Below are 26,021 nucleotides of genomic sequence, written 5' to 3' on the forward strand. Positions count from 1 at the left end.
TACAAAGCAATGTAAGTAGAAAGTCCTTGGTACAGAAATTAAATATTTTTAAAAATTATTTTATTATAATACGTAATTTCTTTCTATTCAAATTCCTGATTCACTTAACTACAGAGAAATATATCCAATCTAAAGGACGGTGTGATGGTAAATTTCCTGGGTAAACCAGCCATCAACTTGGCTGGGTTATGGTGTCCAATTGTTTGGTCACGCAAACAGTAGCCTGATTTTTACCATGAGGGTATTTCATTGATGGATTTACATCTATAGTCAGTGAATTGTACCTATAGTTAACTGCATCTACAATCAACAAATGTGACTGCCCTGAGCAATGAGGGGTGTCTCCTCATATAATCAGTTGGAGATCTTAAAAGCCAGAAGTGAAGATTTCAGAAGTCAGAAAAAAAAGACTTCCTGCCTCTACTTCAGCCAAGCAGGAGTTTCTCTGTGGAATTCAACTCACCTTCATTGGAATTTCCAAACTGTAGCCTGCTCTACAAAATTTGAATTTATCCATTTCCATGGTTGCTGAGCCAATTCCTACAATAAATCTCAAAAACATACATATCTGTCTGTGTGTGTATATGTAGATATACATATATATAGATACATTAAAAAAAGTTCGTTATCAATCTAAATGCTGAAGATCATCTTAGGCAAAATAATTTTTGTTGGAATGTAAAGATTTCTTTAGAAAGAAATTAGTTAGAGGTAGATTTACCTCTTAGAATATGAGAGCAGGAGCTTGTTATCAACATAGATCTTATGGATCGAAATGTCTTCCTTAAAAAAGATATGCCCCAAAACGAATCCCTGTGAATATGAATTTATTTATAAACAGAAGGTTTGAAGATGTTATCTTAACTAAAATGACGGAAAAAGGGATTAGGGGAGACCCTAATTCATATGACTGGTGTTCTTGTAAGAGATGGAATTTGGACACAGAGAGGAAATGGCCATGTGACAGAGGCAGTGATTAAATTATACCACAAGCCAAGGCACATCATGGAGTGCTGGCCACCGCCAGACTTAAAAAGAAGCATGGCCCTGCTGAAATTTTGATTCAGACTGCTAGCCTCTAGCACTGCGAAACATTAATTTCAACTAGTCTGTGGTACTTTACTACAGCAGCCTGGCAAACTAAAACAATAGAGGTGAATTTGGGGAGTATATCACTGAAAAGCTGTATTAAATTATGAGTAAATTCAAAAGGTATTGAAATTTACTTTGTCGAGAGCTCATGGCTACCTAAACTCATTCAGGTGGTATTACAATAAAGGTTCTAATGAGCATTAGAAGATTACATTTCTATCATTTCAGTATGTTCTAGAGAACATTTCAGACATTTATTCTATAAATGGCTTCTGTGATCAAATAAATTTGAGACTCAAGAGGTTAAACAGGTGAACAGGTTTCTTTCCTAAAAGGTTTCTCAGAAATTTTAATATCCTAACATGAAATGTCAACCTTCTCCAATAGAATGAAATAGCATTACCCAGATAGATGTCACTTTCAATACTCAATAATATTAAAAACAAAATCAATGGGAAGTAAATGATTGCAAAATCAACTTTGTCCCCAAATATACAAGATTAGACACCCAAAGAATCACCCAAAGAATCCAGGGTCTTCCTCTGACATCTGTAGTAATCAATTTAAAAAATTATTTATAAAATGTCTTATATGTAATAAACTTCCGATCAGATTTCACTAAGTTCAGCTTATAATCCTAGCTTCTTTATTTATCCAAGACTACTGATGCAATCTGCCAAGAAGGCAGCTCTGTAGTCTCTGTGGTGGTGATTTCCAAAGATGCACCCCCTCCCCAATCAACCAGTAACAGATGACCACAGTAACCTCCCAGGAAAAGTCCAAGCAGGTTCCCACTGATCAGTGTGGATCCATTATTTATGGTGAACCTTTTCAGCAGCCAGTGAGAATATAAAGTATAGAAATAATATAAGGTCACTCCATCTGTTTCCCTTTCTCTGTTCATTATTATTATGTGTCTTTGTATTTGATTTGAAGTAGTAAGTGGTTGTGCATAAAAAAATTATTTCTATGGTATAGATGGCAAAAAAGGACACAGTTGATCAATGAATAATCAATAGTGCTGATCTCTTGATTCGAAATATCAGAGGGAAAGTTCCTACATATTCCGGATTGCCATTTAACAGTATTAAAGAGCTGAAAACTCAGTTGTTTCCCTATTTGATGAAGACAACTGCATTAGTTTGCCAGGGCTGCTATGATAAATACCACAAACCAGTTGGCTTAACCAGTAGGAATGTACTGTCTCACAGTTTTGGAGGCTAGAAATCCTACACCACCATCTGGACAGGTCATGCTTTCTCCTGAAGTTTGGAGCAGTCTTCTGCTGGCTTGCCAAGAATCCCTGGGGTTCCATGGCTGCATTTCTGCCTCTGTCATATGGCGTTCTACCTCTTTCCAGTTTCTCCTAACTTATGGCTTTTACTTCTATGTCCAGTTTCCCTTACTTATAAAAACTTCAGCCATGTGGATTAGGGCCAATACTGATTCAACTTCACCTCATCTATACAGGGCTTTTAAGACCCTATTCACAAACAAGTCCACACCTTATAACATCTTCAAAGGTCCTATTTACAATTGGGTTTACACCTACAGGATCAACGGTTAGGACTGGAGGACACGATTCAATTCCCCAAAATCACCATCTCTAAGGGAATGCAGTGATGCATTCAGGCTTCTGGTGAACGCCTCTCAGTAGATAGAGTAAGGGATGTAATGGATCAGAAAATTTAACTGATTTTAATTGGCTGGGCTGAGTAAATTTCTAAGCATGTTAAGCCTTCCATGCTGGCATGTTTGCTCTGCAGGAAATCTAGCCTATAAACGATAGGGATCTATTCAATTACAGATCATCTATTATGTCTTTGTCCTAACATGTTTAAAGAAAGATAAAACATTGACTCTCAGTTTTTAGGCGCAAAATTATAATAAATAACTCTCTCGGTAAATCCTCTACCACTTCCATCCTTTACAGGCTCTCACAAAGACTTAAGCAATATCAGGTAAGTGTAAATGGTGTACATCAGAAATTATAGAGGTTAATTTTTTTGGAAGTAGTTATCCTTGTTGCAGTATCCCCAAAAATCTTTCCTGGAGCTAAATTTGGTATTCACTTAGAAAAGAAACATGGGCTGCATTTCTCCTGGGTGAGAAGTCTGCCAATGTTCTCCTACATGAGTCAGTTTAAAATTAAAGGCTCCAACTAGAGGCTACATAAAAACTGCTTAGGAGCTGGTAAGGAAAGGGCTCTTGCACTGCTCATTGTAAAAAAAAAAAAAAAAAAAAAAAGAATGTACACAAACCTTTCCTTTTTGTGGCAATGGATACTTGTTACTTTATTATCTCTTAAAATGTACTGGATTTTAGTTACCTCTTATTTGCATTTGCCTAATCCTTTCAGTTTACACTATCATTCTATCATTCTCTTTGACAGATAAAACAGGAATGACACACAGAAGGGAGGTAGTTCTGTTTTCTTGGTTTCTATTACATGATTTTGATTGGGGATTCATTTTATTATGGCTTATTTATTCCTAACTTTCTTGCTTCCAAAAGAGGTTCCTCATATCCATTTGCATTTGACTCTTGTACTATTTAGAAGTACATTCATTTCCATCTCTCCCACCCCACCCCACCACACCCCCCAAAAAACCCTTACCTCTTGCTCTTGCCTCACTGACTTTTCTGTTTCTTCTGCATTCATTCTTGGCCATTTCCCTCTCTCTTCTTTTGTCTCATATAGTCCATGGACCACCAGTACATGCATATCTGAGTTTTCAGCTTTTTCACTCTTTTTGTAACATTTAGAATTGATCATTCCTCTCAAGTTATAGTCTCTTTTAGGATCTGTGTCCTTCAAATTATATTAAATTCTAAGTAACACAATTGAGAAGGCTCAAAGTTTCTTTTTATTGCTTTTACCTCTTAGTACCTTCTCCCTATTTCTCTTGCACTGCTCATTGTAAAAAAAATAAAAAAATAAAAAAAAAAAAAGAATGTATACAAACCTTTCCTTTTTGTGGCAATGGATACTTGTTACTTTATTTCTCCCTATGTTTCTTTCATGCTACAGTTTCATGTTAACAGTTCTTCTTTGTTAGTAATAATTAAATATAAGGAGGTTATACCTCCCATTTCTTTTAAATTCACATAGATGAGCACAATGCCAATTATTTACCTGATTTTCAGCCTTTAAAAATAATGAAATTTCTGACATATCTAAATGTCACTCACTCAAAATTCCCTTAAGTGGCAGTTGTATAACCATTATCAATACAGAGTGACCTCTTACAGTCAGACTGTTTGGGAGCTGTCTTAGCTTGGACCAGAGTGTGTTCCAGCAAATGTTCAAAAAATTCATCAAATATTCCAAAGTATGCAGCACATTACTGAATGTAAAACAAACAACCCTCTCATTAGGATATATTTTACCTTTTTCCCTAAGATAACAAATAAATTCCAAAAAAACTATAACTACATTTGAAGAACTTTCTGAACACAAAAAGCTATGATATCTTTTTAAAAAAAAAAAGTTATTAAATGGACTATGAATAGTTGGACCTGAATTTTAAGAAAGCATTATCTGTGCTGTTCATTTATTTGGTTAAGCAATGTACCTCTATAATGATTTTTTTCTTCCTCATTCATCTTCCAGAAAATGTCCTTCATCATAATTATTTTTGCTTCCTAGATTACCATGTAAATATACGTATTTTTTTTCAATCCAGTGCTGATAAAAATCTGTTCTATAAGTCTGCTCATTTTAATTCAAGTAAATAAAATTAATTTAAACACTCCATTTAAAAAATTAACAGGTTGGTAAAGCTGTATTAATCAAGTGAAAAGAAGACTATACATATTATTCTCTCCTAATGAAGTATAATGTCCTAACAGCAAGATTCAAGTTTGATTTTGGATCCCCCCATAGTGCTTACCACAGGTTTTGATGATAACAGAAACTTAAATGAATTATATTACATGAGGCAACTGAAAGTCTTGAGTGAGACTGATAGCTTTTGAAATGCAGTGATCTCTAACATGGATGTTTCTTAAAATTCTTATAAAGAAATTTTTTAACAGGCAAATTCATAATTATCTTTAGTGTTATGCTGTCTAAGAGAAAAAAGTAAAATAAATTAAATGCTCAACTAATAGTAATTATCCAAGCTAATAAAAGTATATTAACATAATGTATTATTGAAGATTATGTGAAAGTGGGTAAAATAAAGCATAGAACTCAAAATCATATATATTCACTGTAATCATCATGACACAAGATAAATATATAACCACATATAATTTCATGTTGACACATACAGTAAAGGGTGTGCAGAAATTAAATAATTACTATTTTGATCTTTAAACAGCAAGTTATTTTTCTATAATTGTATTTAAATGTACCACATTCTAAGAGATATTTCTATGGGTATTCTTTATTTCTTCTTTACACCTTAGTGTATTTGGTTTTTGTTGTTGTTTTGCTTTTAGTGAGTATGTATTAACTTTTTTTTTTCGCATGGGCAGGCACTGGGGATCGAACCTGGGTCTCTGGCATGGCAGGTGAAAATTCTGCTACCGAGCCATTGTCGCACCACCCCGTATTTATTTTATAACCCCAAAATAAGGCTATGAAATAAGAACTTGCAAACTTCTACTAATAATTCTAAAACAAACTATGCAAAGTATTCCTTTAAGTATTATATCCACTTAATTTATATTGTTTTATATTCAATAGCTACAGATTGCTTTATTTGGCGAAAAGACTACGAGTATTAACATTAAGCTTTTAAAAGAGAACACTTCATTCATAATACTTGCTGCATTAGTTTCCTAGGGCAGCCCTAACAAAGTCCCTCAAATTGTGTAACTTAAAAACAATAAAATAGACTGTCTCATAGTATATATGGCTAGAAGTCTCAAATCCAGTTGTTAGTAGTGCCATGGTCTCTGAAGACTCTAGAGAAGAATCCTTTCTCGTGTTTTCTAGTTTCTGGTGGTAGCTGTCAATGTTTGGCTCTTCTTGGCTTGTAACTACTGAAATCTCATTTCTGCTCCATCATCACATGGCATTCTTCCTTTATATTTGTCTGTCTCTGCGTCCAAATTTCCCTCTTTTTTTTAAGGACATCAGTCACATTGGTTTAGAGTCTACCCTAATTCAGTTTGGCTTCATCTTAACAAATTACATCTTCAAAGACCTGACTTCCAAATAAGGTCACATTCACAGGGCCGGGGGACATATCTTTTGAACATATCTTTTGGGGGGACACAATTCAACCCACAACACCTGCCAAGAATCTTTTTCTCTCCAGCCTCTTCACTATCACTCTCATCATAATCATCATCATCATCAACAATAAAAATAGAAATTCTTTTGTAGCTACTAAGGAATAATTAGAAATCATCTACATACTTAATCCAATGTGTCAAATTTAATTGTCTTAGCATCCCTTAACATTAGCAGGAAATAATCCTTTGATTAGTTGGTTACCAATATACTTTGAACTTATTCACCCATGTTCCACTGAATTTTTGGTTTTATCATTTTTAAAAGAATATTTGACAAATTTATTTTTAATTATTGTTCATATAGAGGAAAATGGGAATGACATCATTTTACCTAGTCAAAATTTATTTGGAGGCACAGACACTGCTTTGTACGTAGAGTTAACTGTCTCCAAGTAAATTTCATACGTTCAAGTACATTTCAATATAACTATAATTAAAGTCTGAAACAGACCCATACCTCACATTTATAATCTGATTTTCCTTTGCCACTTTGATATTTAAATTTTAAGTTATAAATAAGTGTGACTATTTCCCTTATTACAAGTAAATTCGAAGGCAAATGTTTACTCCCCATTTCATCTATCACACTAAGAACAGACCCCTTTGGGGATTTATCTATGCAAATGTTGATGAAAGAGTATTTCCATAAGAATGTGACTAAAATGAAAAAAGGGAAAGGAATGATGAGAAGCATTTCACTTCCCTGGATATTTGGGATATTCTGAAGTTAACAGATAACAGATTGTTGCTGTCTCAGGCCTTGCAGCCTGTGTGCTAATTAAGAAGCCTTGATTACTAAGGACTCCAACTTTCTGATTATGTTTTTTCTGGACTGATATGCCAAATCAGTTAAAAGTTATTCACACAGGGAAAAACCAACAAATAACTGGAACTGTAGGGGGCTTCTGAAGTTATAATAAAGAAAAGCAATGATTCCTCCAAATTTATACATCCAAGATGCTGTGCACATGATACATTTTTAGTAACATTTAGAAATATAATTCACTCGGGGGAAAGAGTTCAAAACATAACACTTTATGCAAATTGCTGTGAAGAACAAAATTTGCAGTGTGCAGGGTTCTGCTAATTTAACTGTTTCTAAGAAAACAGTATTTTGTGTAAACTGAATTCGAATCTATGAAAAGGACAAAATCCAAACATTTTAGTTAAGTGTTGCATGGAATTGCTATGAACATTTTCCCTAAAAAAATAAAAAGGCCAAATTTAGAAAAGTTTTGCAGAGCTTATAATTGAGAGCAAAATATATTAGGTATATTTTTCATGTGATTTTTATGCCCTACACTTACATTTTATAATCATATTCATTTATAAGTAGAATGCATAATCTAATTTTTAGGCATTTTCCTATAAATTATCTCAGTTGACTGTCATAACAAACCTGTAATAAGGTGTGAACAGATTCTAGTGTAAAGGAAAGGCAGAGTTACCTGTGCAGATTTAAACAAATAAGTTGTTAGCTTGATTCTAGAATCAATGTCTTCTCACTGACCACTTTTGTGACGGCCTAAGCAATTACTGTGATAGAGCCTTATGGTGATAAATGTGACTTATTCAATATAAATGGTTTAAATAATTTCAAAATCTGTGGTTTGTGGGAAATTCTGTTTAGATACTTACGTTTACCTAAGGTTGTTAGTGCAGAATTAAAAAATTTAAGGATAGAAATTGTATTTGCCACTCCCACTCTCTAAAAAATATCACTTGAATCCATCCACCTGTGACTCTGTCCACTATCATGAAGCCCCTAGGCCAGGCTATATCTCTGGTTTTATTGTTGTAACAGCCTCCTAACTAGTCTTGCCATCTCCAGGTTTGTTCCATTCTAACCCATGCATAGCCAGAGTGATCCTCCTAAAAGCCAATATTGTCACTTCCCTGATGAAAATTCTTCAATGGCTTCCACTTCTCTTAGAACAAAAGATAAAAGGATTGACTTATATAGCCTCCCTCAGCCTTGGCTTTCAATTCAACACTACCTCCCTTCCTCCATCTTCCCAAATGAACTTCCGTTATTTGAACAGATCATGGTCTCTCTTGCCTCTAGGCTTTGCATATGTGTTTTGCCTGCAGTGGAACTCTTCCTCAAATCTTTATCTAGCTATCTCCCATTCATTATTCAGGTCTCAGTTTAAACATATCCTCTGAGAACCTTCTTCCTTCTGTCCAGATTAGGCTAGATACCCCTGCAAAGTCTCCCTATGATGATCTTATTTATTGTAACTTAGTATGAATGCTTAAACAGTTTTAATTAGCTGCTTTTTCCCAGACTGGAACCATGTGAGAAGGTGACTGCATTTGTCTTGCATACAGAGGTCTCTATGACAATTGCCACAGTCTCTAGCAGTAATAATATGGACTCAATTAACACTTGTTAAAGGAAAGCATCAATTATCAATTAGCTTATCTTTCAAGATACACAATATTCTAGTTTAAATTATATTTAAACTGATAAGCGCTAATGATGGTTTGGAGCTATTTACTTCAGAAAGACATGTTCTTGAATTTAATCCATTTCTGTGAGTGTGAACTCATTGTAAGCAGGAATTTTGACAAGGTTACTTCCAATCAGGATGGGTCTTACTCTTATTACTGGAGTCCTTTATAAGGGGAATGAAATTCCGACATAGAGGAAAAGGTCTCAGGAACGAAGAGTCTGAACATCAACAGAACTCAGAAAAGAAGGCCAAACAGGGAGATGCCATCGTGTGCCCAGCACTGACAAACTAAGGACCAAGCATCATCAGCAGCCAATCAGCTCTCGTCTACGGGAAGAAAGCATCTCTTTGAAGATGTCTTGATTTGGCCTTTCTTTTAACCTCAAAAACATTAGCAAATAAATACCCATTTCACGGCATTTGCTTGAGGAGCCTAGGAATCTAAAGCAGTGCTGGAAGCTATAAAGCATAAAATCATTTTCTTGATTCATTAATTCAGCAAGAGAGATGGTTTAAGATTTAAGTGTAAAATATACCTGCTAGAAAAATACAGATAGAATATGTTAGGGGGAAAAATGATAAAATATTATAAAATTCATTTTTCAAAAGAACTATTTTGAGGAATAGTTAGCTGTAAAAAATAAAGAATAGCCGTTTGGAAAGCAAAATGATGACCTGGTTCTTTCCTAACCAAAACAAAACATGTTGTTACTCTTTTGCTAACAGAACATCATGCTTCATTGCTAGTGAATTTTTGAATAGTTACAGAAGGCAGGGAGAAGAGGGTACAGGACATGAACTGGTTTTCTTCTCATTCAAATCTCTGCAATCCTTACCTCTAAAATGAAAGGGAGAGGAATGAGATGTAAGATAGGCAAATCATTAAGAAATATTACCAAGTGCTTCTGAAGAATTAAACTACAAGAGAATTGCAAATCCTTCGAAAATAAGAAACTAGGAGGGGGAACCAAACAAAACAGAATCGTACCATAATGCTTTCTACCATAAAGCTCAGGTCAAATTAGGCACTTGGGGCATGCTGTGCAACAAGGAAAATCCATCTTCCTTCCAAAAACAACACATTTGTTTCAGTTGGTAGGTTTAGATTATACCTGAGTGAAGGCTCTGAGCAGCCAATGAAGCTTTTGAATGTGACAAACAGGTCTTTCATAGACTCTTTCAACATAGAAGAGATAGAAAGTAAGAGAGAAAACACTTTTAAAAATGAAACACTATCAAATAGCAGTAAATTACCTGTTCATAATAGTGGATATTCTCCTCGGCCATATCTGTAAACGCTGACTTGATATCATTTTGCATATTTTGTTTCCATCTTTCCCAATCTGCCTTCAGGGCATTATTAGCACACTCCACTTTATCTTCAAGTTTTCCAATCTCTTCTGTAAGCTGAATTAGGACACAAAGAGGGAGAAACTGATCTACAGATTCTTGCCATTAGGTAAATGCATTGAATCTAAGCTGACCAATTACAGCAAAACAGTTAAACTTCTTGTGAAACGTCACCAGTGTCAAGCACGTGTACTAGTTAAAATAAAAAGAACACTGGATTCAATCAGGGAAGAATGCTGAATTAAGTTCCAAGGTCTGCTACCAATTAGATTCTAAACTTGGCTAAATCTCTCACGCCCTGGGCTTCAGTTTCACTATTTATAAAACAAACAAAGGGGATTGAATTACAAATCATCTCAAATTCTACTGCATTAACATTCTTATTACCAGCATCATTGATAACATTTATGTTAAAAGATATGGTTTCACTCCTTTTGGCTTTCCATTCTTGCTCCTCATTTTTCAAGTCTTCCAGCAGTAACTCATTTAACTGACATGACGCCATTCACACAGATCCCGCAGTCCCACTGGAGGCCCAGGGGATTGCTGTGCCAAATTTTACTCAGATAGCTGGTAATGGAGGCAGATTTACATCTTAAGGCACCTGAGGCCTCATTCAGGCTCCCTCAGATAAATTTCGTGTGATACTGATACCTCCTCCTCATCTAACCCTCCAACATTTGAACATGTAATCCACTTAGTCATTTGTTTTATTCACATATTCAATAAATATTTATTAAGTGCCTACTCTGTACCAGGCATTCTTCTAGCATCTGAAGGTTCAGTAGTGAAGAAAACAAACAAAAATCCCTGCCTTTATCAGAACTTATACTCTATTTGGAAGAGAGACACCAAAACCGAGATTAATAAGTAAACTAAAAATTATGTAAATTGGTGTGATCGTTTGAAGGCGCATGTACCCCAGAAAAAAATCATGTTCTTTTAATCCATTCCTGTGGCTGTAGACCTACTGTGGGTGGGTCTAGGTTATTTCAATGGAGCCATGGGTCTTAATCCTCTTGCTGAATTCTTTTATAATTAGATAAAAGACAGAGAGAAGACACAGAAAAAAAAAAAACCCAGAGGAACTGAGAGAGGACACAGAAAACAGAAAGGATGCGACTGAAGCCAGAAACTGGAAGAAACAAAATCCAAGAGAGAAGGGAGAGACCAGCAGATGTCATCATATGCCTGGCCACGTGACAGTGGAGCTGAGGTTCGCTTGTAACTGGTCTTTGGGGAGAAAGTTCGCCTGCAGATGCCTTAATTGGAACATTTTCACAGCCTCAAAACTACACTTGTAAGGTAATAAATCCCCATTGTTAAAAGCCAACCCAACACTGCCTTTAGTCAGCGTTAGCAAACTGAAACAGTAGGTGGTAAGTGCTACAGAGAAGAATGAAGTAGAAAGCAGACAGGGGATGTTTAGACGCTACAACTTTTGATAAGGTGACCAGGGAAACCCTAAAGGAAAAAGTGTCATTTGAATAAATTTTGGAAAAAGACATGAAAGCAAGCCTTGGGATTTTCAATAGGAAAAGCATTTCTGACAGAGGAAACAGCAAAGGCAATGGCTCTTATCTAAATATGAGCAAGAAGACCAAGATGGCCATGGCAGAGTAAAAAAGGGGTAAGTCCTAGTAGCTGAGGTGAGAGAAACAGTGAGTGAACAGATGTTAGTGAGCCTTGAAGTCCAGGGTTAGTATCATGGATTTTACCAAATGTGATCTAAAACCAGGAGGATTTGAGCAGAAATGACATTCTCTCTCTCATGTTTAAGAGGAGCAATTCTACAGTACCGCTGTTTCTTCATTGAAAGTATTTGTGAAACCATATCATCTAAGATTAATTTCTATTACAGAGACATTGAAGTGTGAAAATATGTTTCAAAAATCAATAAAATATTGTATTTTGCTTCTAATGTGCTTCTAATTTGAATTATTACTCCCACCCCCTTTTTTTTGCTATGGAATTTTACTTTGCTGTTCTTATTTCATTACAGCCATATCTGTTTTTAGTTCCCTGGGGAATAGATATATGGTATTATATAAAGCTTCAATTACCTATGGGAGACATATTTCAGTGGTGAGGTTGACTTTCATGATTTTTTCCACTATCTTCTCAAATGTTTGATTTTGCAAAGTAGAAATACCTCAGAGTGAGGCTATTTATTACTATGTGGATATATGCACTCTTTCAGGTAATTATTTTCCTAAGCCTCAGAGAACATGTCTAATGGGACATTACAGAAGAACTATTAATGGTAGGTAGTCTGCAGAACCTGGAAGAGAAAGGAGAAGACACTACCAGGTGCACTGCCACATGACAGAACAGCCAACGAACCCCAAAGTTTGCTGGCCAGTCAGAAGACAGTGACCCTCAGAGGAAACAAGGCTTCTAGCCTCTGAAAGTGAGCCAATAAATTTCTGCTGCTTAACCAAACCACTGCACTAAAAACTAAAACACATCAATTTTAGGAAAAACTAACAGCTGAAAAACTAAAACACATCAATTTTAGGAAAGTTCTTTGGTACAAGGAACTATGCATTCTGATTGTGCTGCCTTGCCTGTATCAGCTCATATATACTCAACACAAGTTAACTGAAGCGGGGAAATAAAATGAGTTAGAAACCTGCCAGGCCAAAGGCGTTCCTTTAGTGTTCTGGTTCCCCAATACCACATAGCAGGTTTCAACAACTTTAAAGTTAGGAAATACAATTCATATTCTCTGCTGCAAAACAGCATAGAAAGACTGGGCTTAAAAGCACTTAAAGCTTTAGTGATTTCCCCCATTAATGTTCACAGCCATTTGGCCCTTGGAGGAAAACTGAAGAAGCAAGCTACCCCTTTTTTGCAAAAAAAAGAGTGGCAATACCAGATTAAGTAACCAGAAAAGATTTTAATAGCAGGCTAAGTAAGGATAATTTCTACAGTCAATGGTATTCGGCTAGAAATTGGCCACAAAATTAAATGAAAACCATTAACACTAAGAGCGCAAAGAAAATAATATCCCTCTCCAATAGTGGGTACATATTCTAAGAACCATAACAGAAGTAATGATGGTGACCATTTACTGAGTTCCTATCATGGAAGAGTCACACTGCTATATTAAGCAGTGTACGTTACAGCTGTTATTTCATTTAACCTGAATATTAATCCTCCAAAGTTGGTATCTTATTTTTACAAGGTGGAAAAGATGTAGGAGAAAGAGATGAAGGAGGCCACCTAGTTGTCTGTGGCACAGCAGAGAGTCAAACCATGGTTAAAGCACATGTTCTTTCTCTTCTGCCTGCACAGCATCGGGCTCTGAGCTTGCTCACTGGTGCGTTCAACATGAAAGGGGTGTTGGCTCCTATCCTCAAGGAGTTTGCAATCTATTAGGATATAGATATGCAAAAATACAACAAAAAGCAATGCTTAATACAAAGCAGAATGTGATATGTGTCACAACGGAAGAAAAAAAGTGGTACAGAAAGGCGCAAAATGGATGCCTAATTCTGATTGTGGGGTAGGAGGGGATTTGGATTGGACCTTTAATGATTGGACCTTTAACTCACTAGGCAGTGTAGAGGCCAGGCAATACCTGCCCGAAGGTATGGCATAAACAAAACAGAGGGTTATCACTACAAAGCGTGACAAAAGAATGGTCGCTAGGGGCTGCTTGGAGCCTGGAATGAGGAAGAAGAAATATGGGAGATGCAGGTGGAAAGTGTGAATGCAGATTAATCAAGGGAGAGTGTAAATGATAATGAGTATAGAATGGAATCTGCAGGAAACCGGGAGCCATTGAAGGTTTCTGACCAGGGCAGAACCGTCCCATTATTTGTATATGACAGGGTCTAAAAAGAGGGATCAAAGAGAAGATTTCAGTAGTCATAAATGAAGAAAGAATTTTTCAAATGAAGGGAACGTTGTGAGAACAACGATTACTGCAGAAGCACCATCTAGTTGGAATATTATCTGTATTGTAGAACATAATGGGGCCTGAGGCCACAAAACATCTTTTTTTAAATTTTTCTTTCGAGCATTAGATAACATGACCAACCCTCATTCAAAATACTAAATGAAAACATTGAAATAAACTTTTAAATGCATTCATGATCTGGAGAGAAAATAAAGTATGACAGTTCCACCTTGAAGACTTTTAAAAACCCTGATGACTCTAGTTTAGGTTTTCAAACTCTAATGTCTTACAGGACACCTGGAACACAAAGAGTTAAACACACACAGGTGAAGGAGAACTAGAAATGAACTTGCTCCCCTTCCACTCCAAGGTACATCAAGTAAAATTACCTATTTCTAACAGTATATATAAAAAAAGGTATCTCCCCTGCCATGGGAGAAAATGGAAATGGAATCACAAGCCTATCCTCATACACCTTTATAATCCAAATTCACACTGAAAATGCACACTGGGAAGTTTGAAAATATCAAACACAGCATGTTTTAAACTGTTGCTGGATTGGCGATACTGTAGCCTGTATTCCAGCCAGAGTTGTCAAGTTGCTCTGGAGAAAACACAAATCTGCTCTAGAGAAACAAAGTATTATTCCAAGTTAAATCTAAGAATTACTGCAGATAAACTTCTGAGGGCTATGAAATCACATCAAGGAAACAAGACACTATGAGTAAGAGCTAGAAATGTATGGCCTATAACAGTTGTTCAATAAATATTAAATGAAGATACTGAAATTTAAAACTCAGTGGGCATATTTAACAATACATAAAATAGAACTGAAGACAGGATTAGTTAACTAGAAAATATATATGAGAAATTATATAAATGTAGCTCAGAAAGAAACAAAAACAGAACCTACGAAAAAAGAAGTGAAGAAACATGAAGCACAGCAAGAGCATCTAATAAGCAACAAGTCAGAATCCTAAAATGCAAAAGAAATGGCATGCAGAATTTGATGACATGATGACCAGAATTTTAATAAAACACATCAGTTCTCAAATTCCAGAAGCTCACTAAATTTCAAACCAGATTACAAAAAAGAGAAGCATTAACATAAATACAACACAGCAAAGACACACAACATACAAGACATAGAAAAGAACTTAAATGCAAACAAAGGAAAATAAGTGGTGACCCACAACTTAAATTTGTTGTCTGCTATACAATGTAGCTAGATTCAGTAACAAAACTAGAATCTGTAAGGAGAAAAAAGCACACATATAACTTACAAAAACCCATTGTTGTGGGAAAGTCTAAAATTGCTTTATATTTTATCAATTTTATCAAAAAGTATGAAATACAGTAAGTAGATAAAGATAACTATCTCTGAAATGCTGTTATTTTACAAAGATGCAAGGTTTAAAATATGACCTAAGAATGCAAAACAAGAATTTATTAAAAATACTATTGAATGAGTCACACACAACAAAAAAAGGAATTAGCAAACAGCTAAACTAATGAAAGAATTTGAAAGTTCTAAAAAAACTGATATATCTCAATAAGCATAGATCAAGTGAAAGAAAGAAAAGACAAAAATAGACAACATTAAAAATGAAAAAAAGTATAAATGCTTTGAAGAACAATACTTTCTATTTCTCTCTCTTGCATTTTTTTCTTCTTAACCTTTATAATTATCATACACATCACATATTTTATTTTATTTTAATCTTTTTTATTGTATACCTCTCCAATTAGAATACAAGTTCCATGAAGACATGTGTCTTTGGTTGTTTCATTCAATGCTGAATCTGCAATGCTTTCAATATTGCTTACCACACATTTTCACTAAGTAAATATTTGTACTTAGGTATCAAGAACTTAATGGCAATACATTTGAATAATTAAGATAAAATCAACAAATTCTGAGGAAATTATAACTTGGCAAAACTAATTTAACAAGAAATAGAAGCCCTGAATTATCCTATGCCTGTTATAGAAATCAAATCATCGATTACAAAATTTAGCCCCCAAAATGTAGACCCAGATGATTCTACCAAATACTCAAGGTACAAATGATGACAATCTCACGCAAATTAGTCTAAGGTATAGAAAAAGATGAAATGCTTCCTTACTAACACACAGGGCTAGTATAAACTTGATTTAAAAACTGACGTTTCTAGACAAGCATTGGTAATCACAATTTTAACTCAGAAATATAGAGAAGCCCTAAAAAAAATTATTAAATCAAATTCAGCAATAGCCACATTGGTTTACCTCAAGGATCTAAGGCTGGTTAAAATTAGAAAATCTCTTAGTGTAAATTACAACATAAAGAGAAAGAAAGAAAAAAATCATGCAATTATGTGAGTAGATAAATTAATTTAGAAATTCAACATAAACTTATTCATCAAACTGTCATCAAATAAGAGTAGATAAGAACTGCCTTAAACTGATTAAAACTATATACCCATAAACTATAGCAAGCATCATTACTAATGGAAAAATTCTTGAAAGCATTTACTTTATAATCAGCAATAATACATGGATGTCCCAAAACCATTTAACATAATAATGCATTTTTAGCCAACTCAATAAGAAATGGAAAAAGAAATGAAAGTATAATTATTGAATAAATGAGACATTATGAACTCATGGTAGGATTTTCTACAGAGAAAACCCCAAAGAGACTACAAAACAGGAAAATTCAAAATAATCTGGAAGAAGTTTCGGGAAGATGGCCAAACAGGGTAGACTGAGGTCAGTCCTGCTCCAAGGAAAAGTTGGAGAAGGGACAGGAGGGTGACTGAGATGGCGATTCAAGAGTGCAACTGACCTGGGAGAGTCTTCTGTACCACACAGGGCGGCTCTAGTTCAAAAGTTGAGGAGCAGAGCAGAAAACTAAAGCCTAATGGGAAGTGCGGAGCCCACAGGAGTACACGGACGGGGAATTGGGGACTAGGAAGTACCAAGTCCTGTGCCTTGAATGCGCTACCCTCACCAGTGCAGCCCCATGACCTGAGACTCACCCCACACCCCACGCACCTGAACCCCATCACCTGCTCCCAGTCCCCGCACTCCAAGTGCCCCCGCACTCCAAGTGCCCCCGCCCCAATGCCTAGCGCACATACTCACCCCCCACCCCCACCCCAAGTGCAGCCCAACACACCTCTCCTGCACACCTCCCGAGCACTGCCTCCCCCTTCCCTGCTCCCTGGAGGCTGTCACCAGTGCATAAAGGCCATGGGGGCACTTGGAGTGCAGGGAGTGGGAGAGCACCTACACTCCTCCACTAGGCTACACTGGCTCCCCCCTACCCCCCCGTCCATATTGTCGCACAGCCTCACCCTATAGCCCCTGAGTTCCGTGCATTAGTTCATGGCACTCCTAGATAGGCACATGTGCATGGCCCCCAATCACGTCCTTCAGCTCTGGGAAAGTGCTGACCTACACAGCTGGGTCACATCCGCCCCCAGCCCATGAAGGTGTAACTCTGACCTGCTGTCATCGTTCTGTGCATGTGCACAAAGGGCCCCATGCCCTATACCAGTGCACACCAGGGCTACACCCCCCCAAACTTGTGCACCCACACAGCTACATCCTCCCTGGCTGCTGGGCACCTACATTCACAAGCACCAACATAACCTGTGCCTATATCTGCGCCGCAACATATCACCGTACTGTTGAGCTCCGCCCCAGACCCTGCATCTGCTACACATCCACCCTGCCAACACAGGGCCTTAGACTACTGAAAAAATTCAACTTCCAAAGCAAATCTATCAAGATATTTACATGCGATGAAAACAACAGATCACTAAGCATATCACAAAGCAGAGAGATATAGCCCAACCTAACGACCAAATTAAAACACCAGAGGAGACACAGACATTGGAACAACTAATCAAAGATGTTCATATAATGCCACTTAATAAAATAAGTGGGGGCAGGCCACGGTGGCTCAGCAGACAGAGTTCTTCCCTGCCATGCCAGAGACCCAGGTTTGATTCCCAGTGACTGCCTGTGCACACACATACTCACACGAAACTGAGGGAGTGATGAAAATGTTTACAGACAATCTGTCAACAAGAGACCGGCCCTAACAAAAAATACGAAAGGGAGTTCTGCCACTTAAAAAAAGAGACAGGAGAGGGAGGTCTGGAGGAGGGCACAGAATTGAAGAGTACCAGGAAGGGTAACTTAAAGGATAAAAAGAGAAAGGGAAAAGAATATATAGAACTGATAAATAAAATAAAAAAGAGAAGATGGTGGATTCAAGAAACAACTTTTCAGTAATAATTTTGAATGTTAACAGACTAAACCAACCAATTAAAAGATACAGATTGGCAGAATGGATTAAGAAATATAATCTAGCTATATGCTGGTTACAAGAGATTCATTTTTAGACACAAGGATATAAATAAATTGAAAGTAAAAGGATGGAAAAGGATTTTCCATGCAAGTCATAACCAAAAGAAAGCAGGAGTAGCTATACTAATATCGGACAAAATAGACTTTAAATGTAAAGACATCATTAGAGGGGCAGGTGATGGCAATGCAGTGGCAGAGTTCTCGCCTGCCACGCTGGAGACCAGGGTTCAATTCCCGGTGCAAAAAAAAAAAAAAAATACATCATTAGAGACAAAAGAGGACACTACAATTAAAGGGACAATTCACCAAGAAGAGGTAACAATCATAAATGCATATGCTCTCAATCAAGGAGCTCCGAAGTACATGAGACAGACACTGGCAAAACTGAAGGAAGCAAAAGATATATCAACAATAAAAGTAGGAGACTTCAATACACTATTCTCCTCTATAGACAGAACAACCAGAGAGAAGATCAACAAGGAAACAGAAGTTAAACAATTTGATAAATGAACTAGATCTAACAGACATATGTAGGTCATCGCACCCCAAAACACCAGGATATACATTCTTCTCTAGTGCTCACGGTACATTCTCCAGGACAGAACACATGCAGAGATAAAAAATAGGTCTTTATAAATTTTAATATACTGAAATTATTCAAAGCACTTTCTCTGATCATACTGGGATGAAGCTGGATCTCAAAAACTACCAAAGAATGAGAACATTCACAAATATATGGAAACTAAATAACACACTCTTAAACAACCAGTGGCCCAAAGAAGAAATTGCTAGAGAAATCAGTAGCTATGTGGAGACAAATAAAAATGAGAATACAACTTTCAGAACTTATGGGATGCAGCAAAGGCTGTGCTGAGAGAGAAATTTATTGCTCTAAATCGCCTATATTAAAAAAACAAGAAAGAGCAAAAATCAAGGATTTAACTACTCACCTGGAGAAATCTGAGCAAGAATAGCAAATTAACTCCAAAGCAAATAGAAGAAGAGAAATAACAAAGATTAAAGCAGAGTTAAATAAATGAGAGAACAAAAGAACAACAGAAAGAACCAATAAAAGCAAAAGTTGGTTCTTTGAGAAAATCAATAAATTGATGGGCCACTAGCAAGACTGACAAAGAAGAAAAGAGAGAGGTTGCAAACAAACAAAATCAGAAATGAGAAGGGGTGCGTTGCCACAGATCCTGGAGAAATAAAAGAAATAAAAGAAATCATACTATGAACAACTATATGCCAACAAACTAGACAATTTAGATGAAATGGACAACTTCCTGGAAACACAAAGAAGCTACACTGACTCAAGAAGAAACAGAAGACTCTTCCTATAGAGAAAAGCCCAGGGCCAGATGGCTTTCCAGGGGAATTTTATCAAATGTTTCAAAAAGAATTAATACCAACCTCTCTCGAAGTTTTCCAAAAAACTGAGGAAAAAGGAACTCTACCTAACTCATTTTATGACCTAATATTTTAATACTAAAACCGGGTAAAGATGCTATAAGAAAGGAAAACTACAGGCCAATCACCCTAATGAACATAGATGTCAAAATTCTCAACAAAATATTTGCAAATCAAATCCATAACACATTAAAAGAATTACACACCACAACCAAGTGGGGTTTATACCAGGTGGCACTGTACAGAAATTAACAGCCATATTGGTCTAGAAACGTTAAACTTAATTTTTTTTCCATTTGTACAGGGGTAAATGCACTGTATTAAATACGTAAGGTCTTATCTACAAAGGTTGGGTTACAGAAACTAATAAAGTATTCTTTAAATAATGAAAAAAAAATAATTTAGAAGAGTGCCGGACCTAAGATAAATATGAAAAAAATGAATTCCATTTCTATCCTTCAGCCAAAAAAAGTTAGAAAGTAAAAACTTTTAAATACACAATTTATATTAGAAACAAAAAATGTAAGGTACTCAGGAATAAATTTAGCAAAACATGTAGGAAAGATCTTTTTGGAAAAGAAAATCAAACCTTATTCAGAAACATCAAAGAAAACCTAAAGAAATGGTGGTGTATCTGAAAATTTATTCTATTTTAAATTTTCTAGCTAACTCTTTCTTTTGATTTCAGCTTAAATATCAATTCCTCAGCTATTCTTTTCCTAAATATCATTTATGTAGAAAGTAGGTTCTGTTTTGTTCTCTCAGCTCTATTTCCGCCCTTGTCTGTTTCCTTTTTAACATTCTTTAGAGTAAGCAATTATTTTATTTATTTGCCTACGCATTTCCTGTTGGACCTTCCATGAAGGGCCACATTTCTACCATTACAATTTCAGTGCTTGCACTATGTGGCAATTTGATAAATATATGTAGACTGAATGAATGATTTTAGAAAAATGTTAGTAATGAATGTAGACTTTTTTCCTTACAGCCTTCCCAAGGATTATTTCCTTACATTTTTATATACCACAATTTAAAATGTGTCTGTACCCAACCCTAAAAGCATTTCTCAAAATTTTAAGCATAACAATACAATTTGAGGTACATAGTTATTTTTACTTAAAAATATCATTGTTGGCTTCCTTTTTAAACAGCTTCTCTATTATTTCCTTTTATGGGAAAAAATCCAACTATTCAATCAATTTATTCACATGCTAAAAATTTTTTTCTTCGCACTCAAGAAAGATGAGAAATTATCATTTTGAAAAGTTCTTGAAAATAATATACCTAAATAAAAAGATTGGATTGCCACTCCATCAGAAGACAATAGAAAATTCAAAATTTCAATTCTAATCTGACAGCTACATCTTCTTAACAAGTATTAATTAAATTGCAGGGGAGAGATAAGAAGCTTTTTAACAATAAAATTATATTATTTTCTGATTTGTGAGAGAGGTAAGATAGATGTGTCTGAAGAAATTAGATGCTTGATTATACAATGCTGCTCAAATACATGATTACTGAGTAGTACCTTTCTACACACTTTACAATACATACTTTCCTTTAAAAGTAAAAACATCTCTCCCTGAACCTACTGCTGATTTTGTTACCCCAAAATACTTGTTTAGTAAAACACAATGTATTTTCTAAAACTGGCAAATGGACTCCTAAGATGTCCATACTTGCAGCTGACATAACACCTTTCAAGTCAGCACTTCTGATACTATTAGCTTTCCTAAAATAAAGAGTAGTCATGATTTCTTGTGACACTGTATGCAACAGAAAGCCAATTATTTAAACTGTAGCCTTTTTGGAAATGCAGTGACTTCCTCTGAATCTTTTGTTCAATAGAAGCACAGTAAATATATGTTGGCTTGAAAAGGATTCATTTCTTTCTAGGCGCTTTCACAAGATCCATTAAAAGAAGAATGATGTGGATTTTTTAAAAATAAAAAAAATAACATTAAGATCTTTTAATCCTTCCGATATAACAATTTCCTATATTTCTTGTGCTGCTTTGAAAGGATGTATGTCCCCTAGAAAAGCCATGTTTTAATCTAAATCCCATTTCATAAAGGTAAATAATCCCTATTTAGTACCGTATGTTTGAAACTATAATCAGATCATCTCCCTGGAGATGTGATTTAATCAAGAGTGGTTGTTAAACTGGATTAGGTGACAACATGTCTCCACCCATTTGGGTGGGTCTTGAGAAGTTTCTGGAGTCCTATAAAAGGAGAGACATTTTGGACAATGAAGGAGATTCAGAGAGAGCAGAGCAGAACGACATAGCCACGAGAAGCAGAGTCCACCAGCCTGCGACCTTTGGAGATGAAGAAGGAAAATGTCTCCCGGGAAGTTTCATGAAACAGGAAGCCAGGAGAAGAGAGAGAAACTCTGAACTGCATCTGCCTTCTTGAATCAAGGTATCTTTCCCTGGATGCCTTAGATTGGCCATTTCTATTTTGCTTTAAGTGGGACATTTTCTCAGCCTTAGAACTGTAAGCTAGCAACTTATTAAATTCCCCTTTTAAATGCCATTCTATTTCTGGTATATTGCATTCTGGCAGCTAGCAAACTAGAACATTTCTCAAAAACATAATCTAGAGAAGTAAAATGCTAAATTACCATTAGGTTTTCTGAGGTTAAAAGAAATATACTGCAAAGCCAAAATCTAAACGTATCAATTTCACAGAATTCAGCAGTGCGTAAATTTTTCTGTCATGAAAGTTATATTCTATTTACTCACTAAACAAACATTATTTCACATATTATCTCATATAATTCTCTCTGTATGGCTATAAGTTAAATATTAGTGGTTATAGAGGCTCAAGTGCCTTTTTCGTAAACTCTGTCCAGTACCAGTTTTCTAACTTGTGATCCAAATGCGACCATAATACAAAAAAACCAAAATGGTGCATGAACTTCAGGGCACACGTAAGACAGCTCACAGGGCTGCACGAAAGAACCTCCACTGACATTTAACTTTTATTCTTTTTAATATTGACTTATATGCATAGTTTATAATCCAGATAAAATATATGAATATAATAGTACAAGTAGCCCCTCTCTTTCTCCGCCGGCCCGCCGCGCGGCGCCCACGCCCCACAGCAGCCGACCCGCCCGCCCTCCTTCTCCCCCCTCCTTCCCCTTCTGCTCCGGCGGCTCTCCAATCACCACAGTGCCCTCTTCCCCCGCCTTCACCGGCTCCTCCGCCACCAGCCTCGACAGCCTTGCCGCCCTCACCTTTCCTCCTCCAGAACAGCTACTGGGGGAGTGGGGATAATACAGAGCAGCTCCCGGAGCCACGAGGGAGATCAAAGGGACAGCGTACCCCATCCTGGAACGGCTGACTATCTGGGAGAACCAGCTCCGGTGAGATCACCAAGGGGCACGGGCTTTCCTGGGTGGGACGGCAAGCGACCAGAGTCCCTCCCTTCCACCTTCCCAGGCCAGCTGGTAGAATTGGACAGGCGGTCCCCTTAGGCTGCGGCGGCTGGTGACCCCACCACGCGAGGCCCCCCAGACCAACTGAGATAGTTGGGTCGGAAATCCCCAGACTGCGGAGAACAGTGACCGGGGGATCCCTTCCAAACACGTGACTCCCCTGTCCGGCTGGGAACAGTGCACTCTCCCGGGCTGCAACAGCTGGCGCCCTCCTGCCACGCTTGGCGCCCCGGGCCGACCAGCTAATTCGGCTGGACGCTCTCCCGTGCTGCGGTGGCCGGCGACCCTCCCCGCATTAGGAACCCCAGGCCGGCTGGCATTCTTCCAAGACACTTCGGCTGCCGAACCTCCCCTACGGCGAGAATTTTCCAGAGTTAAAGGACACACAGCAACTTTCACTGGTGGAACCCGTAGACAAACGTGTGCCACGAGCGCCACCTACTGGGCAGGATAGGAAAAACAGAACCCAGAGATTGCACAGAAAAATCTTTCAACCTGTGGGGTCGAACACCCAGGGAAATCTGACTAAATGCCCAGACGCCAGCAGAAGATAATGGATCACGCTCAGAAAATTGAACATATGGCCCAGTCAAACGAAGAAACCAATAGTTCAAATGAGATACAGGAGTTGAAACAACTAATGCTGAATATATGAACAGAAATGGAAAACCTCTTCAAAAACGAAATCGATAAATTGAGGGAGGACATGAAGAAGACATGGGCTGAACATAAAGAAGAAATAGAAAAACTGAAAAAACAAATCACAGAACTTATGGAAGTGAAAGATAAAGTAGAAAAGATGGAAAAAACAATGGATACCTACAATGACAGATTTAAAGAGACAGAAGATAGAATTAGTGATTTGGAGGATGAAACATCTGAATTCCAAAAAGAAACAGAAACTATCCGGAAAAGAATGGAAAAATTTGAACAAGGTATCAGGGAACTCAAGGACAATGTGAACCGTACAAATATACGCGTAGTGGGTGTCCCAGAAGGAGAAGAGAAGGGAAAAGGAGGAGAAAAACTAATGGAAGAAATTATCACTGAAAATTTCCCAACTCTTATGAAAGACCTAAAATTACAGATCCAAGAAGTGCAGCGCACCCCAAAGAGATTAGACACAAATAGGCGTTCCCCAAGACACTTACTAGTTAGAATGTCAGAGGTCAAAGAGAAAGAGAGGATCTTGAAAGCAGCGAGAGAAAAACAATCTGTCACATACAAGGGAAACCCAATAAGACTATGTGTAGATTTCTCAGCAGAAACCATGGAAGCTAGAAGACAGTGGGATGATATATTTAAGTTACTAAAAGAGAAAAACTGCCAGCCAAGACTCCTATATCCAGCAAAATTGTCCTTCAAAAATGAGGGAGAAATTAAAACATTCTCAGACAAAAAGTCACTGAGAGAATTTGTGACCAAGAGACCAGCTCTGCAAGAAATACTAAAGGAAGCACTAGAGTCAGATACAAAAAGACAGAAGAGAGAGGCATGGAGAAAAGTGTAGAAAGAAGGAAAGTCAGATATGATATATATAATACAAAAGGCAAAATGGTAGAGGAAAATATTATCCAAACAGTAATAACTCTAAATGTTAATGGACTGAATTCCCCAATCAAAAGACATAGACTGGCAGAATGGATTAAAAAACGGATCCTTCTATATGCTGTCTACAGGAAACACATCTTAGACCCAAAGATAAATATAGGTTGAAAGTGAAAGGTTGGGAAAAGATATTTCATGCAAATAACAACCAGAAAAGAGCAGGAGTGGCTGTACTAATATCCAACAAATTAGACTTCAAATGTAAAACAGTTAAAAGAGACAAAGAAGGACACTATATACTATTAAAAGGAACAATTAAGCAAGAAGACATAACAATCATAAATATTTACGCACCGAACCAGAATGCCCCAAAATACGTGAGGAATACACTGCAAACACTGAAAAGGGAAATAGACACATATACCATAATAGTTGGAGACTTCAATTCACCACTCTCATCAATGGACAGAACATCTAGACAGAGGATCAATAAAGAAATAGAGAACCTGAATATTACTATAAATGAGCTTGACTTAACAGACATTTATAGGACATTACATCCCACAACAGCAGGATACACCTTTTTGTCAAGTGCTCATGGATCATTCTCAAAGATAGACCATATGCTGGGTCACAAAGCAAGTCTTAACAAATTTAAAAAGATTGAAATCATACACAACACTTTCTCGGATCATAAAGGAATGAAGTTGGAAATCAATAATAGGCGGAGTGCCAGAAAATTCATAAATACATGGAGGCTCAACAACACACTCTTAAACAACAAGTGGGTCAAAGAAGAAATTGCAAGAGAAATTAGTAAATACCTAGAGGCAAATGAAAATGAAGACAAAACATATCAAAACTTATGGGACGCAGCAAAGGCAGTGCTAAGAGGGAAATTTATTGCCCTAAATGCCTTTATCAGAAAAGAAGAAAAGGCAAAAATGCAGGAATTAACTGTCCACTTGGAAGAACTGGAGAAAGAACAGCAAACTAATCCCAAAGCAAGCAAAAGGAAAGAAATAACAAAGATTAGAGCAGAAATAAATGAACTTGAAAACATGAAAACAATAGAGAAAATCAATAAGACCAGAAGTTGGTTCTATGAGAAAATCAACAAGATTGATGGGCCCTTAGCAAGATTGACAAAAAGAAGAAAGAGAGGATGCAAATAAATAAGATTAGAAATGGAAGAGGAGACATAACTACTG

The 26,021-nt window shown here is 36.8% G+C and overlaps 1 protein-coding gene across 3 annotated transcripts in view; it reads right to left on the reverse strand.

Moving 5' to 3' along the window:
- The window catches only part of SNX7 (sorting nexin 7), a 103,192-nt gene that overhangs the window by 15,211 nt on the left and 61,960 nt on the right, over positions 1-26,021 (reverse strand). For all 3 annotated transcript variants that reach the window (XM_077120171.1, XM_077120169.1, XM_077120170.1), the window contains exon 8: positions 10,050-10,202. In XM_077120171.1, the coding sequence (XP_076976286.1) occupies positions 10,050-10,202 (153 nt within the window). The remainder of the gene's footprint in view (positions 1-10,049; positions 10,203-26,021) is intronic.

The sequence above is a fragment of the Tamandua tetradactyla genome, chromosome 11, assembly GCF_023851605.1.
Source record: "Tamandua tetradactyla isolate mTamTet1 chromosome 11, mTamTet1.pri, whole genome shotgun sequence".
Classification (NCBI taxonomy): domain Eukaryota; kingdom Metazoa; phylum Chordata; class Mammalia; order Pilosa; family Myrmecophagidae; genus Tamandua; species Tamandua tetradactyla.